At 42.7% G+C, this 22,038-nt stretch overlaps 2 protein-coding genes and 3 non-coding genes across 6 annotated transcripts in view; 4 read left to right on the top strand and 1 right to left on the bottom strand.

The window, feature by feature from the left end:
• Positions 1-197: 197 nt before the first annotated feature.
• tex10 (testis expressed 10) lies at positions 198-14,776 on the top strand. Of its 2 annotated transcripts, none has more exons than XM_004541379.5 (16): positions 198-377; positions 626-822; positions 1,315-1,502; positions 1,596-1,922; positions 2,013-2,225; positions 2,339-2,591; positions 2,692-2,804; positions 5,328-5,575; positions 5,656-5,791; positions 7,534-7,703; positions 10,773-10,950; positions 11,726-11,948; positions 13,466-13,546; positions 13,765-13,949; positions 14,029-14,239; positions 14,338-14,776. In XM_004541379.5, the coding sequence occupies exons 2-16, from the start codon at positions 640-642 to the stop codon at positions 14,458-14,460; spliced, it is 2,832 nt and encodes a 943-aa protein (XP_004541436.2). In that variant the 5' UTR covers positions 198-377; positions 626-639; the 3' UTR covers positions 14,461-14,776. The 2 variants fall into 2 exon arrangements, with proteins under 2 accessions (XP_004541436.2, XP_004541435.2); XM_004541378.5 differs by having other exon boundaries at positions 623-822.
• Positions 14,777-14,814: 38 nt separating this feature from the next.
• invs (inversin) overlaps positions 14,815-22,038 on the bottom strand; it is a 41,560-nt gene continuing 34,336 nt past the window's right edge. Inside the window, exons 18-19 of the mRNA XM_004541380.5 lie at positions 15,646-15,732; positions 14,815-15,563 (exon numbers count right to left, since the gene is read on the bottom strand). Of these exons, the coding sequence (XP_004541437.1) occupies positions 15,448-15,563; positions 15,646-15,732 (203 nt within the window). The 3' untranslated portion in view covers positions 14,815-15,447. The remainder of the gene's footprint in view (positions 15,564-15,645; positions 15,733-22,038) is intronic.
• Positions 15,939-16,011, top strand: trnat-ugu (transfer RNA threonine (anticodon UGU)). Its single transcript has one exon. It is a non-coding gene; the product is annotated as a tRNA-Thr (tRNA).
• On the top strand, positions 17,203-17,275 carry trnat-ugu (transfer RNA threonine (anticodon UGU)). The gene has a single exon. It is a non-coding gene; the product is annotated as a tRNA-Thr (tRNA).
• On the top strand, positions 21,249-21,321 carry trnat-ugu (transfer RNA threonine (anticodon UGU)). The gene has a single exon. It is a non-coding gene; the product is annotated as a tRNA-Thr (tRNA).

The following is a 22,038-nucleotide window of genomic DNA, read 5'->3' as shown; positions in this document are numbered from 1 at the left end:
AGCGTCCAGCAGCAAAATTGAAGAGAAATAGTGAATTACCTAAGAAAAGAAGGCTTGTGTTTTTCATTTTATTTCAAGTTTGCGCACATGATGACGCTCGAGCAGCTATAAACTCGCACTTTTCCCCAGTTTGATGGTTTCATTTATTATAAGCCCCGCAGGAGCAGCAGCTGAAGTGCACACATCTAAGGCGCACTCTTTGTGACCATGTACACACACATAATCAAAGGACCCAATGTAGCCACACGAGACCGAATAAAGATCATTTTCTTTGTTTATGTGTGTGTATGTTTAGTCGTTAGCCGGGTGGACACATTTTAATGGATGCTTTATGTAGTGTAAATTTCCGACTTTAGACTGCAGACATTTTTATTGTGGTGAGTACAATTAACTACTACCGCTAAAAACTGTTGCAGGGAAATGATAGATAAGTTAGCAAAGCAAGCTAGCTGTGCTGCTGAGTATCGAAATGTACTATTGAGAGTAAAAATAACAATGTTAATGGTCCTGACACAAATTATGTTATTATTGATACGTGTTCGATTTACCATAGGTTTATGTGTCATTAAAATGAGTGCATTAATTCACTTCCCGCTACCTTCATGTGTCATTACACTGACAGCAGTCTAGACTGCAGAGATGAAGGCCAAAAAGAAGAAGAGGCAGGATGACTTCCAGAAAGTGAAGCTAAAAGTGGGAAAGAAGAAGCCCAGAGCTGATAACGCCACCAACACCAACTTTCGGTCCAAGGGGATCTATCTGTCTGAGCAGCTAAAGAGAGACACGAGTGGACCCACAACACACAAACAGCTCGGTATTAATGTAAGATCTGAGATCTTTTCAGATTTTAGCAAGTTTAAAAAAAAGCATGCTATAGGCTTGTTTCATTGAATATAACAAGTTCGTCTTCTTCCGTAGTGAGAGTAGAGAGCAAGTAGAAATATGTTGCGGACGGAAGAGGAATGAAAGTCATTAGAAGCAAGACAGAATAAATGTGTGTGAATGAGAGTGAGGCAGGTGGAAAGGCGAAGATGCAAGGATTAGAGGTTGTGAAGGTGGATGAGTTTAAATACCTGGTGTCAGACATGCAAAGCAACAGACAGTGTACATAAGATGTGAAGAAAAGAGTGCATGCAGTGGACGGAGATGGGTGATTTTTGACTGAAGGAAAGCTGCAAGAGTGCTGTGATCTATGGTTTGGAGACATTTACTGTGAGGAGGCATATGATCACTGTGGTGACCCTTAAAGGGAGCAGCCAAACGAAGAAGAACAACAGAAACAAATTTATCTCATTTTATTCCCTCCTTCCACAGGACCTCCTGTCTCAGCTGCACCATTACAACGCGAATGTGAAACACAGTGCCTTGTTAGGTTTGAAAGAGTTGCTGTCCATCAGTCCCTCTTTGTTAGAGCAGCATCTTTCACGCTTGCTTTCAGAAGTGGCAGCTGTTTTAACAGACAAGGATCACAATGTTCGTGTGGCAGCTGCACGTGTGCTCAGGTTAGACAAGCATGTCAAAACTACAACAAACACATTTTTTTTCTTTGTTTAAATGTGTCTAAAGTAAACAAACTTGTTTTAACTTGCTTACAGGTATATTGCACAGTGTGTGCCTGCAGAACGCGTGGCACCGTTTTTCCCCCTCCTCAGTGCTCATTTGTCTTGTGCTATGACGCATATCGAGACAGGAATCCAGGAGGATGCCATAAATGTCCTCGACGTGTTCCTAGAGCACTACCCTGCTCTGCTAGCCGCACGGCCTGCAGTTCTCCTCACTAACTTCCTAGAGATGATCTCTCACAGACAGAACAGTGGAGGAGCCAAAAAAGCTTCAGACTCCAAGGCTTGGACCTGGGCGCTGTCCATCAACCCTAACAGGGCTGTGACGAGCCAGCAGTGGCGGCTTTCTGTTCTTCTCAGGTATGGAAGCTGCATGTAAACACAATCAGGAAAAATCTAAGTGAATAACTCTGAATCCCAATCTTCCTGTTTGTTGTACTTGTATCTCAGGCTTGGGCGCTTTCTCCAGGCAGTTGTTGAGGAAAGACCAACGGAGGAAAGTGATATGTCTGTCCCAACTGAAAGAGTTTTTGGTTCTAGTGGAGAGGGCCGATTTACACCTCTTCATCTCAACTGGGAAGAGCTAACGTACAGCAAGGTTGGAGTTAAGATTTATGAACATTCTGGGGCCAAACCAACTCCACACTCCACCTTTAAACTTAGGTATGAAATCTCTGACTTTAGTAGCCGTCCAGAAATAGTTCAGTTTAAGCTTCTTTTTTTTTGTTTGTTTTGTTTTTTCATTTGTTTTTTTTTTTTATTCTTTCACTGTGCAGACCTGAGCAGGATCCAGGAGCTACAGTAAGTGAGGGTCTAGACTCAGCTGAGACTGTTCAAAAGTTTGCAGCTACTCTTGTGCCTCTCCTGCTGGAAGTGTGGGTCGAGGCCAGCACCAATGACAGCCCGTGGAATAACACAGAGGGGGCCCACCTACTCACTCCAGATGCCATGTCAGTAATGTTCCAGGTCTTGTCTATTCTGCAGTTGCTGAGAAAACTGGCCCCACAGCGGGAGAACCAGGATGCACTGGTGAGATGTGACTTGCATGTCTTTTGTTTTTGTTTTGTTTTTTCATTTTATTTTAATGTAAATGTTTGATCAACCTCACAGATATTTTTGTTTTCTTTAGGATGCGTGGTTCCGTAAAGAATACCTGGGAGATTTTAAGCAGCACTTCATTAAAAACTTTCCCTATGGGAGCCGGGATACACCCAGACATAAAAAGAAAATTGATCTCAAAAGGTAAGAAAGTTCATTCTTGGCATTCTTTTTATCTTTGGTGTTTTTATTAATACGTAGCTGTCATGGGGTGAGAAGTGGGGTACATCCAATCCAGTCCAATCTAACTTTATTTATTGAGCAGTTTAAAAACAACATAGTTGACCAAAGTGCTTTCCAGTAATTAAAAAAAAACAGAGATAACAGTTAAAAAAACATGCATTAAGCAGAAAAAGAAGTATATATAAATAACAATAAAATAAATACATAAGTGAAAAAAGGAAGATAAAAATAAATCAGTATATATTAAATATAAAACATGAGTAAAACGGACAATAAAATATACAAGGAATAAAATTAACAAAATAAAAAGATTAAGAGTGACCTAAAACTGACTAAAAGCTGACTCTAGTACTACTCCTAAAAAGCCTTGGAAAAAAGGTGTATTTTTAAAAGTGATTTGAACATTTCAAGTGTTGGGGCCAGCCTAATATGGAGGGGCAGCTTATTCCATAATTTAGGGCCCACAACAGCGAAAGCTCCGTCCCCCCAGTGTTTCAGTCTCGACATGGGGACAGCAAGGAGTGACTTGTCAGTTTATCTGAGAGACCTTTGTGGAGTGTATAGGTGTAGAAGGTCTATCATTTTAAAAGGGACAGGCAACCACTGTAAAGACAACCAGTGTACATCCTGGGCCGGTCAGCAGCCTGTTGATCGGCTGACACAGAAGGGCAGACAACTATTGAAATTTATGCCTACAGTCGATTTTCTGTGGACTCTGGAAGGAAGCTGGAGTACCCAGGGAGACTGTGGCTAATGCTTCAGTTGGAAATTTACGCCATAACTGCAAACCCATCTGAAACCTTATGGCGTAACCTGACGTACATCTTGCTGGAAATGTAACTACACGGCAGTTTGACGCAGCCTGCAGCTGCCTTGATTGGCCTGTTTAGTACCGTTATTTCCTTTTGTGCATTTATGGCTCCTTTTTTGCTACAGTTTTTGAATTTAACAATCATTGCCTGTTTATTAGGAATAATAACCCTAGCATCACTGTAAGGACTCACAAATATCAGAAAATTACTGGAAACTATCAGAATGGACGTGTGAGAATGTACAAAAAAGTCTAGAGGGACAAATCGGTTTGCCCAGAGAAATCTGACCACAACAAAGAGCAGGCCAGGAGAGAAAGAAGTCCCAACATTTATTTATTTTTTTCTATCAGCTGACACTGCTTATTTATTTTTTTAGCACCTGGCGGCTCTTTTTTTTACTTCTCATCCATAAATAATCTGCTCTTTCACGTGATTCAGTTTATTTTGAAAAGTCTCAACAGGATCTTGAGCTTTATTGTGAAAGGTTTATGTGGTACATAAGCAAGCGGACACGCCATGGTGTTACTGTCGTTGTTGCTAACCACAACGCATAAAAACAGGCGCTTGTCCATCAGTAGTGTGGTTATATTAAATATAAGAGAAAGAGAGAACTTTAAGAAATTAATATAGCCACTACAGTGACCATCAGAACGGTGAAAAAATATTGCCGTAAACAGTTTATTTTGCGACACCATGAAACAAACGATAGCGTAAAATGAAACGATAGACGTTTTTATATCGTCATTCGATATATATCGTTATATCGAACAGCCCTAACACAGAAGTCTAAATCAGGCCTTAGGTGGTAGAGTCGGCTGTCTACCAATCAGAAAATCAGTTCAAATTGTAAATGATAAAGTATCCTCGCGTTGCCGCGGTGAATCAGTTTGAGTGAACGTGGGAAAGTGCTTAGGCATAGATGTGTGTGATTGGGTGAGTGAGACTTGCAGTAAGAAAGTGCTTTGAGTAATCAACTGAGTAGAAAAGAGCAAAGAAACCACAAAGGGGTTTAAGCCCAGAACCTACTTTATGTGAGGCAGGTGAGTTCTGTTAACCTGTGGGGACAGCTGTAACCACTGTGCCGCAATGTTGCCTCTTATTTATTAATGACATTAGATTTAATGTTATTAATAAATAAGTTAGATGCCTCATTGCCCAAGGATGCATCACATTACACTTTTCCTCTGCCTGTTTCACACTTTTCTCTTGACTCACAGCTTGTGATAAGATGCAGGGAAGCTTAACGATCTGCCATCAAAGGCACTGATGAGGAACACAAACATGATATGCTTAAAATGTTTACATTTCTCAAAATATTTAAATTCACATCTTCTTTTATTTACATTTGTATTAATACAAATTTGTATTTTTTTTGCCATATTTGAATGGATAATAGATGTTGACTTGTTGGAGGCTGACTGCCATCTATTTAAGAACTTTTTTTTTTTTTTAATTCATACATTTTTTTTTTTTGTAAAGTTTTGGTTGTTTTTTTTTCTTTTTCACCTATATGTTTGTGCATAGCTCTAAACTGCAAGTTTTGAGTTCTTCGTTTTAAAAACTGTAAAAGATTTAAGCAGCCAATACAGTCTGATCCTCTACTGGTGGTTATTTACTGTGTATGAAATTCAGACTAGCTAAGATTGCCCTCATCTCACTCTGCACTCTTCAGGAGCAAACAGACAGCAGCCCTTCCTGGTCCAACTGTGGATCCTCTTGCCCTCAACATCACACTCTGCCAGGTGATGGTGTCCCTTAGCCAGAAGCAGGGCGTTGGCCAAGAGGCAGATGGAGACTGGCTGACACCACTGAGTACGTTTGTCCGAGACACTCTGGGTAGCGGAGTGAAGCTGAGCTACAGGCAGCTGCAAATGCTGCTGGGTACCGTGTGGAAGATGGTGCTAACACAAAGAAGCAAAAGTAAATATATATTTATATATTTATATATATTAATTAGAGAGAGATGTTAAAACTGTGTCATAATGTCCATGTTTGTGCAGCAGTGACAGAGGACCTGTTGGCAGCAGTGTATATCTACTACAAGCAAAGAAACCTCCCTCTGCAGACACGATCACTGCTGCTATCGTTCTACAGCAAGCTTTACCTGCAGGAGCAAGGGCATGCACACCTAACCAGGTAACTTGTTCTTACTTGCCTTGCCTTAACAAGTAGGATTTTTGAACAGCTGTTTTCCAAAAGTTCATGCACCACATGGCATAATTGTTGGAGATATAGAAGGCAGGATGATAGCATCAGCATAAATAATCATTCATTTGAGTTTTTTGTCGTATTTTTCTACATAATTTAGTAGTTTACACTTTGGCCAAACAAGCAAAAGATCCCTGGTTCTCTGCCGTGACAGGACAAAAATCTGGTTTAAGGAAAAATATATTTTAAATTGCAAACACAGAGCTACCTGCTGTAGCATCCACTTATGATTAAGGAAGCAGCTGAAAGTAGTTTCTCCTTCATCATTCAGGCATCCCCTGCAGTGACTTTATGCCCAAGCAGTTGTCCCAGCTCACATTTTGCTAGCTGCTGATTTAGAGTTCTTGTATACGGGTCATTCCATGTAAAATCAATCAAAGCCTCTCACGATGAAGGCTCTGGAGGGTCCCCGGATCAGGACTATGAGGTGACAGGAGCTTAGTAAAGTGAGTAAAGGGGACATGCCAAAAGAAAATAGTCACGAGCTGAATAGGCAGTAAAGCAACAAATGCAAGGAGAGTATCCCCCTGGCCCTCTGTGATCCAAGCTCAAATTGCAGGGAAAACTGTTATAAGAGTGTTATAATGTTAATTATATTACAGGTTATTCTGATAAAGAAGAAAACTTGTAGGTGAAAAGTAGAGCTTTAATATGCTGTTGCCCAAAATTGTCTTTTTGAAGTTTTCTCCAGTAAATCAGCAAACAGATAAAAGATCTAGAGTACAAATGCTTGTTACTCCACATCAAAGCCAGTAAATTGGATCAGTTCTGCTGCTGAACTTTGATATATCCCATGATATTGATGCTCACTGGTGGTCATAGAAAAAAAACTGTACTGAACAAGAACCAGAACTGGCTTTAGATTGCGGCATTGAAGTGTGTGTAAAATGGAGTTGATTTAAAGAGTTTAAGAGAGTTTAAAATAATTTTCCAGCCCTGGAAATTCCACTAGGATATCTTTTGCGCTCTATAAGTTATAAGAGCTCTAAAAATACTAGAAAAAATAACATAAATCAAAACGAGTCATATTTCAGCCCTATGCTGTGTACTCTAAGGGCCCGTAAATAGGAAAAAAATTGTCTTATTGTGAAAGGAAAGTTTTTCATGCCTTCATTAAATATTCTAGCTGATTCTGAGGAGGTCGGAATTGATTGATTTTATTTTTATATGGCGTGACTGTGCAGCCAAATCATGTAACTGTCACCACAGCAAAAATAAACTCATGTATCCCTCTTAACACATCTAAAACATGGAGTAATTATTAAACTGTGAAGCACTGCACATATACCACAGTCCTCTCCTACAGCTGCATTGTTTCTGAGTTTCAGACTATCCATTTAACTTGTTCTGAATAAAAGATTGTAGAAGATTTATGATGATCATGTGTTGCACAGTCCACATGAAATTATGCTTTTTTTTTCATGTAATTGTTTCTTAACTGTCCCAAACTACAAAGAACAAAATCAAAACTAACCATTATCACATCTGTGGCTTCCCTGAATAGCTTTATTTTTGCTCGTAAACAAAATGTAGTGTAAAAATAAATCTGTCTCACTTTTGTGGTCACATTAACTTGTGCTCAGATGTAAGAACTGTGACAGTTGTGTAATAACATCAGGCCTTGATGTGGTGGCCTTGGGTTCACATGCCCTTTTTGTCTCTCTCTGAAGGAGCAAGGTGCTGTCTCGCTGGTTGGCATCTCTTCCTGTGCAGTTGTCCCAGTTGGGCCACCGTAACCCAATGCTGTCTGCGCAGCTCATCCTTTCCATCCAGGCCGCTGCTTCTCGAGGCAACAAAGACCTGCTCAGCAGTCTGCAGACGCATGCCTGCACGCTGTATGGTGAGCATGAAAATGCAGTGATCATAATGTTTGGGGCCGCTTGAGAAATGTTTTTTGGGGTGGGGGAGCAAATGCAGCAATCATACTTGAGAACTGAGACCCCTGAAGTGTGTAATCTGTCATGATGTGACTCCTGCTACCAGAGATCTGCACAACGAAGCAGGATTTGGACTGTTAAAGGTTCCCTCAAGTTTAGTCCTGAGTTTTCAGTATTATGGAGGTGGTTCACTTATTACCAGGATACATCGCCATGGTTATTCATGATGCAGACCTAACCAGCACAGATTATGGCTACGTCCAGACGTACACGGATATTTTTGAAAACGCAGATTTTTCTATGCGTTTGGGCCTTTCGTCCACATGTAAATGATGTTTTGGTTCACTGAAAACGGACATTTAAAAAAAAACTCCTGGCAGGGTGGAGATTTTCGAAAACTCAGTTTTTGTGTTTAGGTGTGGAAACGGAGATTTACTCACGCACACCTTATTGTTTACATGAAATAAATTATATAGACAAAATAGTGTTGCTGTTAATCTTACTATTTGCAGTTTTTCCACGCTTACATATACACGGAGTTATTGTCCCTCCATTTAGAAAGACAGAGGCATCAGAGTGAACTTCGGATGTGGCCTCTACATTCAACACAGACGCTCTCACAACCCAAATCCCAATGTCGGTTTTGAATAAATAATTATTTTTTTTTTTAATTAAATTCATTTATGCTGTATGTATTTTGTTCATTCCTAAGTTGTGAGTCTACACAACAGCCAAAATACTGTCTTTATTATTAACATTTGAAATGATGAAGGCACTTGAAAATGGCACTTGAAAAGTAACACAAAATTATCTGCCGTTCCAGAAAAACAAAAACTTTTCAGAAGTGCTTAAGGTTTTGTGAGGGCACAAAACCCTGTTTAGTCTTTCCCTCCCAGGCTTCTGATTGGCCAACCTTTTGTTTTTAGCGTTTACATGTGGACGGAGATATTTTTTTCAAAACTGCACATTTGGACGGGATTTTTGTTATTTTTATTTTTTATTTTTTTTAAGGAAACAGAAAATCTCCTTTTTCAAAAATACCCGAGTACATGTGGATGTAGCCTATGTTCCAAATTGAATCAGTTTTCTGAAATATAATATCACTGTTGCGCATGAAGATCTTTTCAGATCACGAAAGTCTAAAGTTTTTAATTTTTTTTTGTTTGTTTTTTTAAGAGTGTCTTTATGTAAGGCCTATCCTGGGGGACACCCCCCCCCCCCCCCCCCCCCATCATCTGGATGGGAACATGTTACCCTAAAACCTGTATATACCTTTCAGTGTTGATTGTCCCTTTCCACATGTGCAAACTGCCATACCATCAGAGATGCTGGCTTTTAAACTGAGCACTGACAACAAGCCAGATTATCCCTCTCTTCTTTATTTTGAAGGACATGGTGTCCATTTTCTTTTTTTTTCCCCCAAAAAGAATTTTCAATTTTGATTTATCTAACCACTGGACTCTTTTCCTCTTTGGATCAGTCCATCTTAAAAGACTGCAGTGTTTGTAGATCATCTGCACATATGCATGACAGGGCTTTAACCTGCACTTGTGGACGGTGAACTGTGTTCTTAGACAAAGATTTCTGGAAGTGTTCCTGAGCCGGTGCAATCATTTCCATGATGGAATCACACCTGAGAGCACGGGCCTCCAATATAAACAAACGTAGTAATTTAACGTTGAGGAACATTTTTCTGAAATTTTTCCAGTTTGTAGACATAGGTTTTTTTTTTCCAGGTTGATGAACCTCTGCCTCTCTGAGAGGCTCTTTTTTTTTAAATTAATTAATTAATTTTTTTTATACCAAATCATATTACTGACCTGTTGTTAGTTTCTCCGTGTGTGTGGTTTTTTTTTTGGTTTTTTTTTTCTCTTCGTTCCTCAGACCACATGGTGGAGAGGTATTTAAGCCCTAGTGGGAGTTGTCCCTTAAGAAGGCTGTTGGCCCGCTGTTGAGCATGTGTCTCATCACATGAGCCAAGGTGTGGAAAAGGGTGTGGGGTCATTATCAGCACAGGTTTCGGGTGAAACAATCATGTGACTTATTGAGATCAATTGATGCAAGATGTGAGTGGGCGTTAAGGTGCCTCAAAACTGGATTGTAGGTGGCAGCGGTTCATGTCGCAAGCCACCACCTCTGTTCAAGGATGGTCGTTCACAGTGGACATAGATGGCTTCTTTCACTCCTCTTTCAAACCATCTGTCTTTATCCAAAATGTGAACATTGGCATCCTCGAAGGAGTTTTTATTTTTACAGTTTAAATCTGTTCTATAAAATACAAATTCTTGCAGCTCTTGATCGACTTTAGTTCACTTGAACTTTTGTGTGTGTAAAAGACCAAACTGAGGGAAGAACACTCCGAGGTTACAGACACATCACGACCAGGGAAAAATACTGTAGGTGTAGAAATGCATTAATTTGCAATCAGAGGTTGGAATCACAAAATTAACCTAAAAGAAGAAGTGTAGAAGCTTTTTTTTCCTGTCATTTTCCTTATATTCATATGTTGCATGCATAGGTCTAGCAAAGGTATACAGACCTCCAAAAATCTGACTCTCTAACTAGAGTAGTTCCCATAGGAGGCACTACAACGCTGTGTTAGCCACTCCAGGCAACTTTGTACATTGCTGGAAACCCGCCCATAAGAACAGCTCAGAGAATGGTCAGATAGTTAGATAGCTGGTGTGTAACAGAGGGGGTTTGGAAGGGGAGGAGGGGGGGTGTTTCTGATAGAAACTGCCGCAGAGCCAGCAATTCACCATCACAAGACTCCTTTTGTCTGAGAGCTTCTGACATCAGCATGTGCGTCAGAGACGGGCAGAACACCACACACACAGACGCATTATCTGAGCCAATACTGTAGTAGTTATGTCTTTCGTCTTTCTCTTTTACTGGTCCCAACATAGTCTGGTTTTCCAAGTATTGGTCCTAATTTTCCAGATAGAGCTCCTCGTTAAATCCCCACAGGGTGCACAGCATTGCTGTCTGTCCATAATTACACGTGACTTGTGCATCTCTGTTTGTCTGTGAAGATCCACAGGATGGGGTTGTGGTGCTCTTACCATCAGAGTCCCAGCAGCGAATGGTGCAGCTGCTCTACTTCCTCCCCAAGATGTCCCAGCCTCTTCTGGCCAATCTGAGCAGCTGCTGCACTGCTGGACGAATCTCTGCCGGCCTCGCCGCCTCTCTGATTCGTATCATACATCTTAGGTGAGCTTTCAGACCCGCTTTGGAAAGCACATGAACACAGTTGTGTTTGACAGCAGATGGTTGCTGGCACACAGGCACACAAACGACGCTCTGCCTGATCACCATCAGATGGCAGTGTTGTTCTTTCACAGACAAATCAGTGACAGCTTTTATGATCTATTACCTGCTTGTTGACATAAACTGAGATGAATATTCTGTATTTTTGATATTCAACTTCCTTGTGACAATTAAACCACTTTTTTTTTATTATTATATTTTGTTCTATTATCATCCCCAGTTAACCTTTCTCTGTGATGATATGTGTGTGCTGCCATGTTTGACCTTATTCTTATGTCAGTGGGGCAGTGTTATACAAATTTTGAGTGGTGGGAGTACTGAGTTCATATGGGATGGAGTGTGTGTACGGGTGTGTGTGTGTGTCTCGAGTGTTGTACAAAGAGCTCTTTTTGAGGCTGGAATGCAGGATCGTCATGGAGTATTGAGAAGATGGTCTGCATGTGTCTCCCGGGCTTTATGAAACACCCTGTTATTCACACACATTTCTCACTGTTACAAATCTATATTCCCCCACAGGGCAAGGAAGAAGTTTTCATAATTATATTTCAGTGTGCTGTTATTCTTAATATTCTTGAAAATAGAAGAACACTGAAATCAAATCCTGAATAATCCTAAAGTGTTTGAAATGTGAGAACTTTCAAAATTTACAAAGCCTGAGATTCAAATAACAATTCAGGGTTTTTGATTGTGTAACATGATCACTGATTATGTTCTCCAGGTCCCCTCTGAGCAGCTGGACAGCTGGGAGCCAGGAAGCGGCATTGCAGCACGTGGACTATTTCAGCTTCCTGTTCTCCACCCTCATAGGCTTCTCGTCCGAACAGCTCGCCTCCCTGCAGGAGGCAGAGGATGACAGTGTCCTGCCTCCCGTCGCTCTTTCACCTCTCAGCCTCTACCCCACCCCGCTGGAGCAGTTCACACACCACTGGGACATTGTTGAGGTGTGTTCACTGTTCACCTTTTTAATCCCACACCTAAACCCTTAATTTAACATTAGAAATAAATCTGGAGGAGACCCAGACTTGCAGGTGAAGGAAGGGGTAGAAAAGACATTGTTTTGATATTCTGGACACAGCTGTGGTCTGTCGGTCCCCCCGGTCTCTCTTCGTCTCTCCTATTGAGCTCAGAGGGTGGAAGCTTTATCGTTGCACTCCGGCTGAGAGGGGAACGTTTATCGCGTTGCGCAGGTTGGAGATGCGTGGTTATCGGGCATAGTGGATATGCACAAATGCTAATGAGAGCCCATGGCATGATGGGAGAGTGACATTTCTGCACAGAAATTACCGTTAACGTAACTGTGCCCTGGGGCAAGAGTGTGTGAGTGTGTGAGCAAGTAGGGGGCTTATAATCACTAATTCAGCTCCTCAATTAAGGTCTCAGATCCTACCTCTCTCATCTCCCTGTCTGAGTCAATCATAGGGAAGTGGAAGGAAGAGGGAGCGGAGGGGGACGCTTGGTGAGGATGGAAGGAAGGGGGGGCGGCATTAAGGACGGACTGTGTCAACTCCAGTTCGGCTAATGAGATGGGATTGTTTTTAATGACGGCGAGAATGCCAACAGGTGCACCGTTCAGACACCCACCGGCTCACACACACGCACCTAAATTTGATAAAAGTTAATGAGAAATTTGATTTGGATTTCAAGTTAATGACGGAAAGCTGAGCCTTATTTTTCACTTTTAAAAAGTTAGTGGCATGTCGGTGGTTTAGACCTGAAACCACTCGCTTGCTGACAATCTGGAAAGTGAAAATAGTGAAACTGAAACTAAAAGTAATTTGTATGTCACATCTTTGGTAGTCAAGTGACAATCGGGAATATTGCATTCTTTCTGTATGCTTTCTTTTTTTTTTTATGGGCCACCATGGAGTTAAAATATTTTTTTAAAAATACGTTGGGAGGAGGTAACAAGGGCAGTGCACACTGTTATTTGGAAGAGAGAGTAATTTTTCTTTTTTGTACAATTATGAGCAGTTTACCTGTCAAAGATAAATACTTATTAAGGATTTTAGCAGTAACCTGTAAAATCTTTAAATCTGAACCCCCAGCTGAGAATAAATGGATTGCCATAGTGAGTAATATTCAAGAAACTGAGAGAATTACTTTTTATTCAAATATTATGGTGATCAATTTACAATAAACTGGGAGAAACTGATGTATGTAATCCAGTTACATACTTAGTTTCCTTCTTCCTGTTTTTGTTTTGTTTTTGTACCTGTATTTGTGAAGAAAGCAACAAAATAAAAAGTTGTTTTTTTTTTTTTTGTTTGTTTTTTTTTAACAAAAAGATGAAATAAGAGCAGAAAATCTGTTGATGGAGTGTGTATGTCTGTTTTAGAGCTCGTGTGCTTACATATCTGCAGTCAGATCCCTCAGTCACACATTCGGACTTTGAAATCATTGCATCAGTGAGACACATGTATGAATATGGTCATAACCAAAATAACTGTTTGATTTATAGGAAGTGTGCCACTGTCTGGAAACTCTGGGCTCAAAGTCTCAGTGCTTTGACATCTTACAAACTGGCATTTGCAACTACCTGGTAAGAGACTGTTGTTATTAAGCATGCAGTAAATCACACTGATTTTTTTACATAAAGTTTGTTTATGGCAGTTTTATTTTATTTATACTTTTGGTGTGTGTGTGTGTGTGTGTGTGTGTGTGTGTGTGTGTGTGTGTGTGTGTGTGTGTGTGTGTGTGTGTGTGTGTGTGTGTGTGTGTGTGTGTGTGTGTGTGTGTGTGTGTGTGTGTGTGTCTCAGACCAAGTTAGAGGTGGTTTCCGACAGCATGGCGGCCGGGCTGCTGAGAGCTGTATCCAGACTGCTGGATCTCTCAGTCCTGCCCCTTGAGCCTGTGTTGCGCTTCTTGTCACAGTGCTGCCTCAGCCTGTTGTCGTTGCTCCTCACCCTGCAGCAGGAGGCACCTACTGAAACCAACCACAAAAGGTGTGCTTGAAACTCTTTCAGTGATCTGTGCTGATTGATTTTGATCGAATGTGTTAACACCCTTGCTTGACATTTGCAGGGAAGCAATTTGGGGTGCTTGCGTGACAGCGCTGAGCAGCATTCCTCGCCTGCTGCGGGTTGTCCTGCAGTCGTTGCGCGTTGCCAATCTGAACGAGGAGGAGCTGCCGCAGCTTGGACAGATTCTCTCCATGCTGCTGCAGCACACGTCGCTCCACAGCCAGCTGCTGGCCAACACCACTCTGCTGCAAGAAATCCTCCAGCACCTCACGGTAAACGCGCCCACACAGATGCAGGCATATTCAATTGAAGGTATTTGAATGACACGGATGGAGATTGATCACCAGATTACTTTGTACGTGTGTTTCAGAGGTTCTCCCGGGGTGCAACCAGGGAGCAGTGGCTGACAGACCTGCTCTACTGTTACAGCGTCACCGTGGCTCACGGCTCGTCTGCTCACCGTGGTAATCTGGGCCTTCGAGACATATACTAACGGATGCGCCCAACAGTACGTGGTGTATTGCTCAGTTTAGCCTCCCAAACATGTTACAGTCACAATGACAACACGCAGGGCTCAGTAGTGACAAGTACACATGATCACACTTTCATACAGAAGACAATGAGAACTTTTTTGTTTTAAAGTACTCCACATTCTTGTCCTTTCTTCTTTACTGTTTTTTTCACAGCCCTGGTAACTGTGTATTCTCTTTTTTGAGTGTTAATACTGAACGGTCGTCCAGTGGCTACTTAAGTGACTTTGTATTAAAAGGAGTGGTGGGTAAGCAGAATAAAGGCAAAATGAAGTTAAATCAGAGGACTCTTTCTTTTGTTTTAGTTTTTATTTTTCACATTTTTTTTAATAACACATTTTAAAACATCCAGTATATATTTATAAAAGTACATAATAAAGATTGTTCTGTGCAAATAAAAAAGAACAGCAAAAACAGCATAGTTCACAAATAATACTTTTGAGAGGGAAAGCACTTTAAGACTAGAGAGTGTGTGTGTGTGTGTGTGTGTGTGTGTGTGTGTGTGTGTGTGTGTGTGTGTGTGTGTGTGTGTGTGTGTGTGTGTGTGTGTGTGTGTGTGTGTGTGTCTCGGTGGCTGCAGGTGGGCTATCTCTATGACTGGCTGTTGATAGACTGCCTCATTCTCCACAACGGGAGGAAAGGTTATCTCAGTGTGTGTGCGACAGCAACGGAGAAGGAGGGAGATGGAGTGTGTATGTGTTCCTTCCACAATGGATGAAAGGTTATCTTTTACACACACCATTTTCTGTAGACTTAACCCCACCCTGTGAGGTCATGGCTCTGATGTCATATGGCTTAATTTTAGAAAACTTGGCACATTGAGTGAACAATGCGTAGAGTAATTCTATAGAGGCAAGACTATCAGCCAGCTGAGAAAACATCAAAGAACATGGTGTGTGTGTGTGTGTGTGTGTGTGTGTGTGTGTGTGTGTGTGTGTGTGTGTGGTTTTTCAATGTTTTCCCCGGCCTCGTGTCCCCTGTCCTGCGCTATGTGGTCTCAGGTGGTAAGAGTAGAGCTTGGCTTGATTCATGGTGTCAGTCAAAGGCACACAGTCTATACCGCTCACTAAAAAAGACAAGCATTTAATAACTTTTGTAGAAACTTGTACTTGATAAATAAAGGTGTGTTTGTGTGCACAGGCACTTACACTGGCTCTGGGTGCGTTGAGGGATGTCCAAGAGCAGCTGAGACTGAGAGTCCCGAAATGAACGCCCTCGTCTGGACTTTGAGTTGCCTAAAGGGCAGTAAAGTAAAGAGCTGATGAAATTAAGCTGTCCAGCTACATAATGTGAATGGTTTCTGAACACAGGTAGTTGATGTTGGATACCAAAGCCTGGGGCGCTCCTTTAACTGGTTGATCTAGTCCAGGGCTCACACCCTTGCTTGTTCTGTTGTCCGGTTGTCTTTATGTAGTGTATCCATGGGTGTTACTTCAGCAAAGGCCCTATAGCTCAGTGGTTAGAGCACTGGTCTTGTAAACCAGGGGTCGTGAGTTCAAATCTCACTGGGGCCTAGCAAACTTTTTGGTCCTGTAAATATTTTTTTACAGGACCAAGGTTGCCAGACCCTTAGTGGAATCTGCACACAAGCCAGCAAGAGGCTTAAGACCCCTACTAGAATAGGCCAGGGAAATTGCTCGAACTAACCAGTGGAAAAGGTGCTCTTTAGGCACAGGCTTTTCTATATGTGGTTTAGCGCAAGCTACAAACAGCTGGTCACTTTGTCTAAAACTCTGGGTTCTGTCCATATAGATACGCAGAGCACAGACTGGAAACAAGGTATGCAGCCACTGTGGCATACCTATTTGGGGAGAACTCATTTCACAACCTCTACACTGAAAGAGCGTGGATTTCTCCTACAAACGTAGCTGAAGCTAAAATAATCAATAGAGCTATCTTCAAGCACAGAAATTTTACCTTCTTGGCTGAAACCATCCCCACGGTAACAATCTGAGACAGGAAATCTTGTTTCTTACACTCGTGGAGCACAAATGAACAGTCTGGAGAGACTCTCACATGATGGTGGCCGTCACAGTGAGGGTCTAGTCCCTGTGATCCTACCCACTTATGAAAGTCCCATGTTCAGTGGCATCATCACTACAAAGGAAGCTAGCAGCCTCTGGGACTGTTTGAGGATAACTTGGGTTGCCTCTGCGAAACAGTGCTAGGGATGACTGTATGGCCAATGTTCTCTTTGAGGACAGAAATGCTCTCACCCAGAGACGTCTAGACCTGAGCCCTATGAAAGTAGTGCGTTGAGTTGGTCTCAACGTGCTCTTTTCCACACTGACTGGAGGCAGTTGGGGTCTGCCACCAGTCAGTCGTTGAAGTATGTGGCTACCCGAAAGCCTTTTCCCCGAGCAGGGCCACTGCTGCCTCGGTGCATTTTACAAACACCCTTGTGAGAGGCCAAAAGGCAGGACCACAAACTCATATGCTATCTCCTGGAAAGCAAATTTTAGATACTTTCTGTGTGGGGGGATATATGAGGATGTGGAAAAAAACATCCCACAGTAAAGTGTGGGTGAAATTAAAGTTTCCAGCAATGCAATGTGAATGGTCTCTGAACACAAGGCAGCTAGTGTTGGATACTAAAGCCCTGGGCACTCCTTTAACTGTTTGATCAAGTTCAGAGTCCACACCCACACTTGAGCTATGCTACGGTTGTCTTTATGTAGTGTATCCATGGGTGTTATGTCAGCAAAGGCCCTATAGCTCAGTGGTTAGAGCACTGGTCTTGTAAACCAGGGGTCGCGAGTTCAAATCTCGCTGGGGCCTAGTAAATGTTTTGGTCCTCCTCTAGGTGGACACATAAGCCCCTTTTCCCTTAGAACCTACTCAGATCAACTCGGAACGACTGGTTTTTCATTACAATCAAGTACCACAGAAAGTGCGTTGTTGTCATTATAGCAACTCGGCTGAGCATCCCATGACGTAATTGGTATGCGTAACAAACGCTACAGCAAAGGTGGACGTCGAGGTCACTGTATACCTGCTGCTCGGTCTGTGAGCCCTTACAGGCTGGCTAAGTGACGCCCATGTCAGGAGAGGCTAGGGCCTCCCTATATAATAGGCTGACATAGCATCAGATGTAATTCAAAACAAGCCCACCTTTTCCTCACTTCCCTAGCAAAGAGGGTGGTCTGGTGAAACACTCGCTCATACTACTCATAGAACCGGGGTTATAGACATAACCTTAAGTTCTCTTTCATAGCATTCATTTTGTGTCACACTAGGGGGACAAATACTAACTCCCGGATTGCCAGACATGCATGTTTAGAAGACAACTGTCCCCAGTAGTACTTCACAGGGAAGAAGCTCCCAGCTGTGAAGAACATGCACTGAGGACTGAATGTGCCTGGTTAGGTGCTGTTATATCTAGCCTGTAAAATCTAGCAAATGTGTGAGGTGAGGCCCAGGATGCAGCTGCACACATCGCCTGGACAGAAACTCCCTTAAAAAGAGTCTTGATGCATTCTTAATCATCCAGGTAATTAAATCTCAAAAGGTTGATTCTGTTCATCTGGACGTAGCAATGTAGCAACAGTTCTGATACTCCTGAAACATAGGGGATCACTACGTGTTTTTGCTTAGGCATCAGTTGTCCTTCTCTCCTGAAGATTTCTGATAAATGTCCAGCTGGGATAACCACATTTACTCAGGGCCTTCTTGACCTGCTGGTCTTCTGCTTCCGTGGCTGCTGTGTCTGTAGGGATGGTGTTCGCTCTATGGTGTAGCGTCCTGATGACACCCAGTTTGTGCTCCAGTGGATGATGAGAGTCAGAACTTAAATACTGATCCGTATGCACAGGTTTACAGTACACATTAGCTTTTAAATGTCCCCCATTACTGATGGAAATCTCCCAGTCTAAGAAGGCCAACCTGTTGCCCCAGCAGACCACACTATAAAAGTTGGCTGAGGTAAACACAGAGTCCTAGAAGGTCTTCAGGAGTGGGACCTTCACTCCAAAAGACCTGAGCAGGTGCAGCCTGCTCTTCCCTTTTCTGTAGAGAGCATTTGAATTGTGTCCAGTCCAGTTTATTGTTTAGATGAACACCAAGGTACCTGTAGCTGTCTACAGGTCCATACCTTGGATGTTTAGTGGTTGCAGTGGAGGATGTTTGTGCCTGCGGAAGTCTACCACCAGCTCCTTGGTTTTTCTAGTGTTGATCTGGAGGTAGTTCTGCTGGCACCAGTTCACAAAGCCTTGGCTCAGTTCTCTGTAACCCTTGTGGTCCCCATCAGTGATGAGGTCAACTATTGCAGAGTCGTCAGCGAATTTCTGCAAGAAGTACTGGGTGAAGTTGTGAGAGAAGTCTGCAGTGTAGATGGTCATCTCTCACCTTTTAAACAAAACCCAAGGTGTTCTGGGTGTGGTGTTCAGAGCTGCCTACCCCAATGGGTTGAGGATCGAAGCCAGAAACTTAGAAATATTATAGGTGACCGAGTTGATCATACAGACAATTGGTCTTAAAGGTACACCGTGTTTATGTATCTTCGGTAAACCATACAGACTTGGTGTAGATTCCCCTGGGTATAGCCTGTGGTATGAGGTCCGGTCAATAGCATTGTCTTATTCTAACTGCTTCAGACAATCTATCACCCTCTTCCTGTAACCACTTCCTGGGTCTCGTTTCAGGGGCTCATAAGTATTTTTGTCACTGAACAGTGACAACATTTTCTCACGATAGTCTTTCTGATTTTAGCAAGACTGTGCACCTACCCTTGTCTGCCGGAAGGATGATTATGTTGTTGTCATTACTAAGTGGTGTGAGTGCCTTCCTCTCCTCCATCCTGATGTTGGATGCTTGGGGATTTGCATTGCTGAGACAGGCCTAAACTTTCATCCCTGGTTGCTCTGCTTCCACATCTACAACATTGTTGTTTGAAATTTCTGTTTCTGTGGCTGTGATCAGTTCAACTCGTGGATTTGTTTCAGCATAACAGCAAAGTTCAACCTTTTTGTAAGGATGATTTTCGCTGCTTGGGTGAGTTGTATGTCAGACAAATCTTTCACCTACTTGTCCACATCCTCGGTGTGGCATCCTTCTCTCTTATGGCTGCTAGGGACACTCTCTGTATTTTGCTATGGTTTCCGATGCAAAACAAGTAAGTTGATCAATGGTCTTTGATCAGTGGGCTTTGATCAGCGGTTGTTGATCAATGGTCATGACAATTTGCATATTAATGATCAAGGAACTGACCTCACATCTCATTGTTCATTCAGCGGGCTGGTTTCAGTTATTGTGCAAAGTACCGTTTATAAGGTTGGGGAAACCTGCAGCCAGCTGAGACTGAAGAAGTCACTTGGATGAGTGACGAAACGTTTCTCCCATTGAAAATGCTACGTCCAGATGAACAGAATCAACCTTTTGGGATCCCTTAAAGCAGGGGTGTCCAACTCCAGGCCTGAAGGGCCGGTGTCCTACAGACTTTAGATGTATCCTTGATGTAACACAGCTGATTTAAATGACTAAATTACCTCCTCAATATGTCTTCAAGTTCTCCAGAGGCCTGGTAATGAACTAATCATTTGATTCAGGTGTGTTGACCCAGGGTGATATCTAAAACTTGCAGGATACCAGCCCTTGAGGCCTGGAGTTGGACACCCCTGCCTTAAAGAGAGTCCATGAGGTTGCCAGACCCTTAGTGGAATGTGCACACAGGCCAGCAGGAGGCTTAAGACCCCTACTAGAATAGGCCTGGGGAATTGCTCCAACTATCAGTGGGAAAGACGCTCTTTAGGCACAGGCTTTCCTATATGTGGTTTAGCGCAAGATACAAACAGCTGGTCACTTTGTCTAAAACTCTGGGTTCTGTCCATATGAATACGCAGAGCACAGACTGGAAACAAGGTATGCAGCCACTGTTGCTCCTCTTAAGAGAAAGGCAGCAGGTAAAAGGCCGGCAGTTCCATAGGGGAAAATATCCAAATAACTTTTGGGGAAAAGGTGGTGTTGAGTGGCATACTGACCTTCGTATTATAAGGGGAGCACTGAATGCACAACCTCTACACCGAGGGAGCGTGGATTTTTCCTACAAGCTTAGCTGAAGCTAAAACAATCAATAGAGCTGTCTTAAAGGACAGAATTTTTACCTTCTTGGCTGAAACCATCCTGGGGAAAAAGTCTAGGGAGACTCTTACATGACGGTGGCCATCACAGTGAAGGTCTAGTCCCTGTAAGACCACCCACCTCTGAAAGCCTCATGTCCAGTAGCATCGTCACTATAGAGGAAGCTAGCAGGCCTAGCAGTATCTGGCACAGTTTTAGGATAACTTGTATTGCCTCTGCGAAACATTGCTAGGGTGTATAAAAGCATTTGAGTGACAAGCCACCCCATGGCAGTTGGGGGCTGCCACCAGCCAGTCGTTGAAGTATGTGGCTACCCGAAAGCCTTTTCCCTGAGCTGGGCCACTGCTGCCTCGGTGCATTTTACAAACACCCTTGTGAGAGGCCAAAAGGCAGGACCACAAACTCATATGCTATCTCCTGGAAAGCAAATCTTAGATACTTTCTGTGTGGGGATATATGGGGAGGTGGAAATAAACGGCCCACAGTAAAGTGTGGGTGAAATTAAGGTTTCCAGCAATGCAATGTGAATGGTCTCTGAACACAAGGCAGCTAGTGTTGGATACTAAAGCCCTATGCACTCCTTTAACTGTTTGATCAAGTTCAGAGTGCACACCCACACTTGAGCTATGCTACGGTTGTCTTTATGTAGTGTATCCATGGGTGTTATGTCAGCAAAGGCCCTATAGCTCAGTGGTTAGAGCACTGGTCTTGTAAACCAGGGGTCGTGAGTTCAAATCTCGCTGGGGCCTAGTAAATGTTTTGGTCCTCCTCTAGGTGGACACATAAGCCCCTTTTCCCTTAGAACCTACTCAGATCAACTCGGAACGACTGGTTTTCCATTACAATCAAGTACCACAGAAAGTGCGTTGTTGTCATTATAGCAACTCGGCTGAGCATCCCATGACGTATTTGGTATGCGTAACAAACGCTACAGCAAAGGTGGACGTTGATGTGACTTTATACCTGTTGCTTGGTCTGGGACTTTTTGTTAGAGTTGGGGACAACAGCGTTAATTTTTGTAGCCATTTTTCTCCGGTTTCAAAAATGGTGGTTTTGAGTTTCATAAACGAGATGCTCTAATCACTCACCGAACCCTTACAGGCTGGCTAAGTGACGCCCATGTCAGGAGAGGCTAGGGCCTCCCTATATAATAGGCTGACATAGCATCAGATGTAATTCAAAACAAGCCCACCTTTTCCTCACTTCCCTAGCAAAGAGGGTGGTCTGGTGAAACACTCGCTCATACTACTCATAGAACCGGGGTTATAGACATAACCTTAAGTTCTCTTTCATAGCATTCATTTTGTGTCACACTAGGGGGACAAATACTAACTCCCGGATTGCCAGACATGCATGTTTAGAAGACAACTGTCCCCAGTAGTACTTCACAGGGAAGAAGCTCCCAGCTGTGAAGAACATGCACTGAGGACTGAATGTGCCTGGTTAGGTGCTGTTATATCTAGCCT

This window comes from Maylandia zebra, linkage group LG11 (assembly GCF_041146795.1).
Source record: "Maylandia zebra isolate NMK-2024a linkage group LG11, Mzebra_GT3a, whole genome shotgun sequence".
NCBI lineage: Eukaryota > Metazoa > Chordata > Actinopteri > Cichliformes > Cichlidae > Maylandia > Maylandia zebra.
Note: the sequence above shows the minus strand (reverse complement) of the source record. Positions and strands in the feature narration are given on the sequence as shown.

Excerpts from the sequence above, each read along its gene's own strand:
- tex10 (XM_004541379.5), top strand. The coding sequence starts at position 640 with ATGAAGGCCAAAAAGAAGAAGAGGCAGGATGACTTCCAGAAAGTGAAG. Across the intron at positions 1,503-1,595 it reads GCAGCTGCACGTGTGCTCAG|GTATATTGCACAGTGTGTGC; the intron begins GTTAGACAAGCA and ends ACTTGCTTACAG. Across the intron at positions 5,792-7,533 it reads GGGCATGCACACCTAACCAG|GAGCAAGGTGCTGTCTCGCT; the intron begins GTAACTTGTTCT and ends CTCTCTCTGAAG.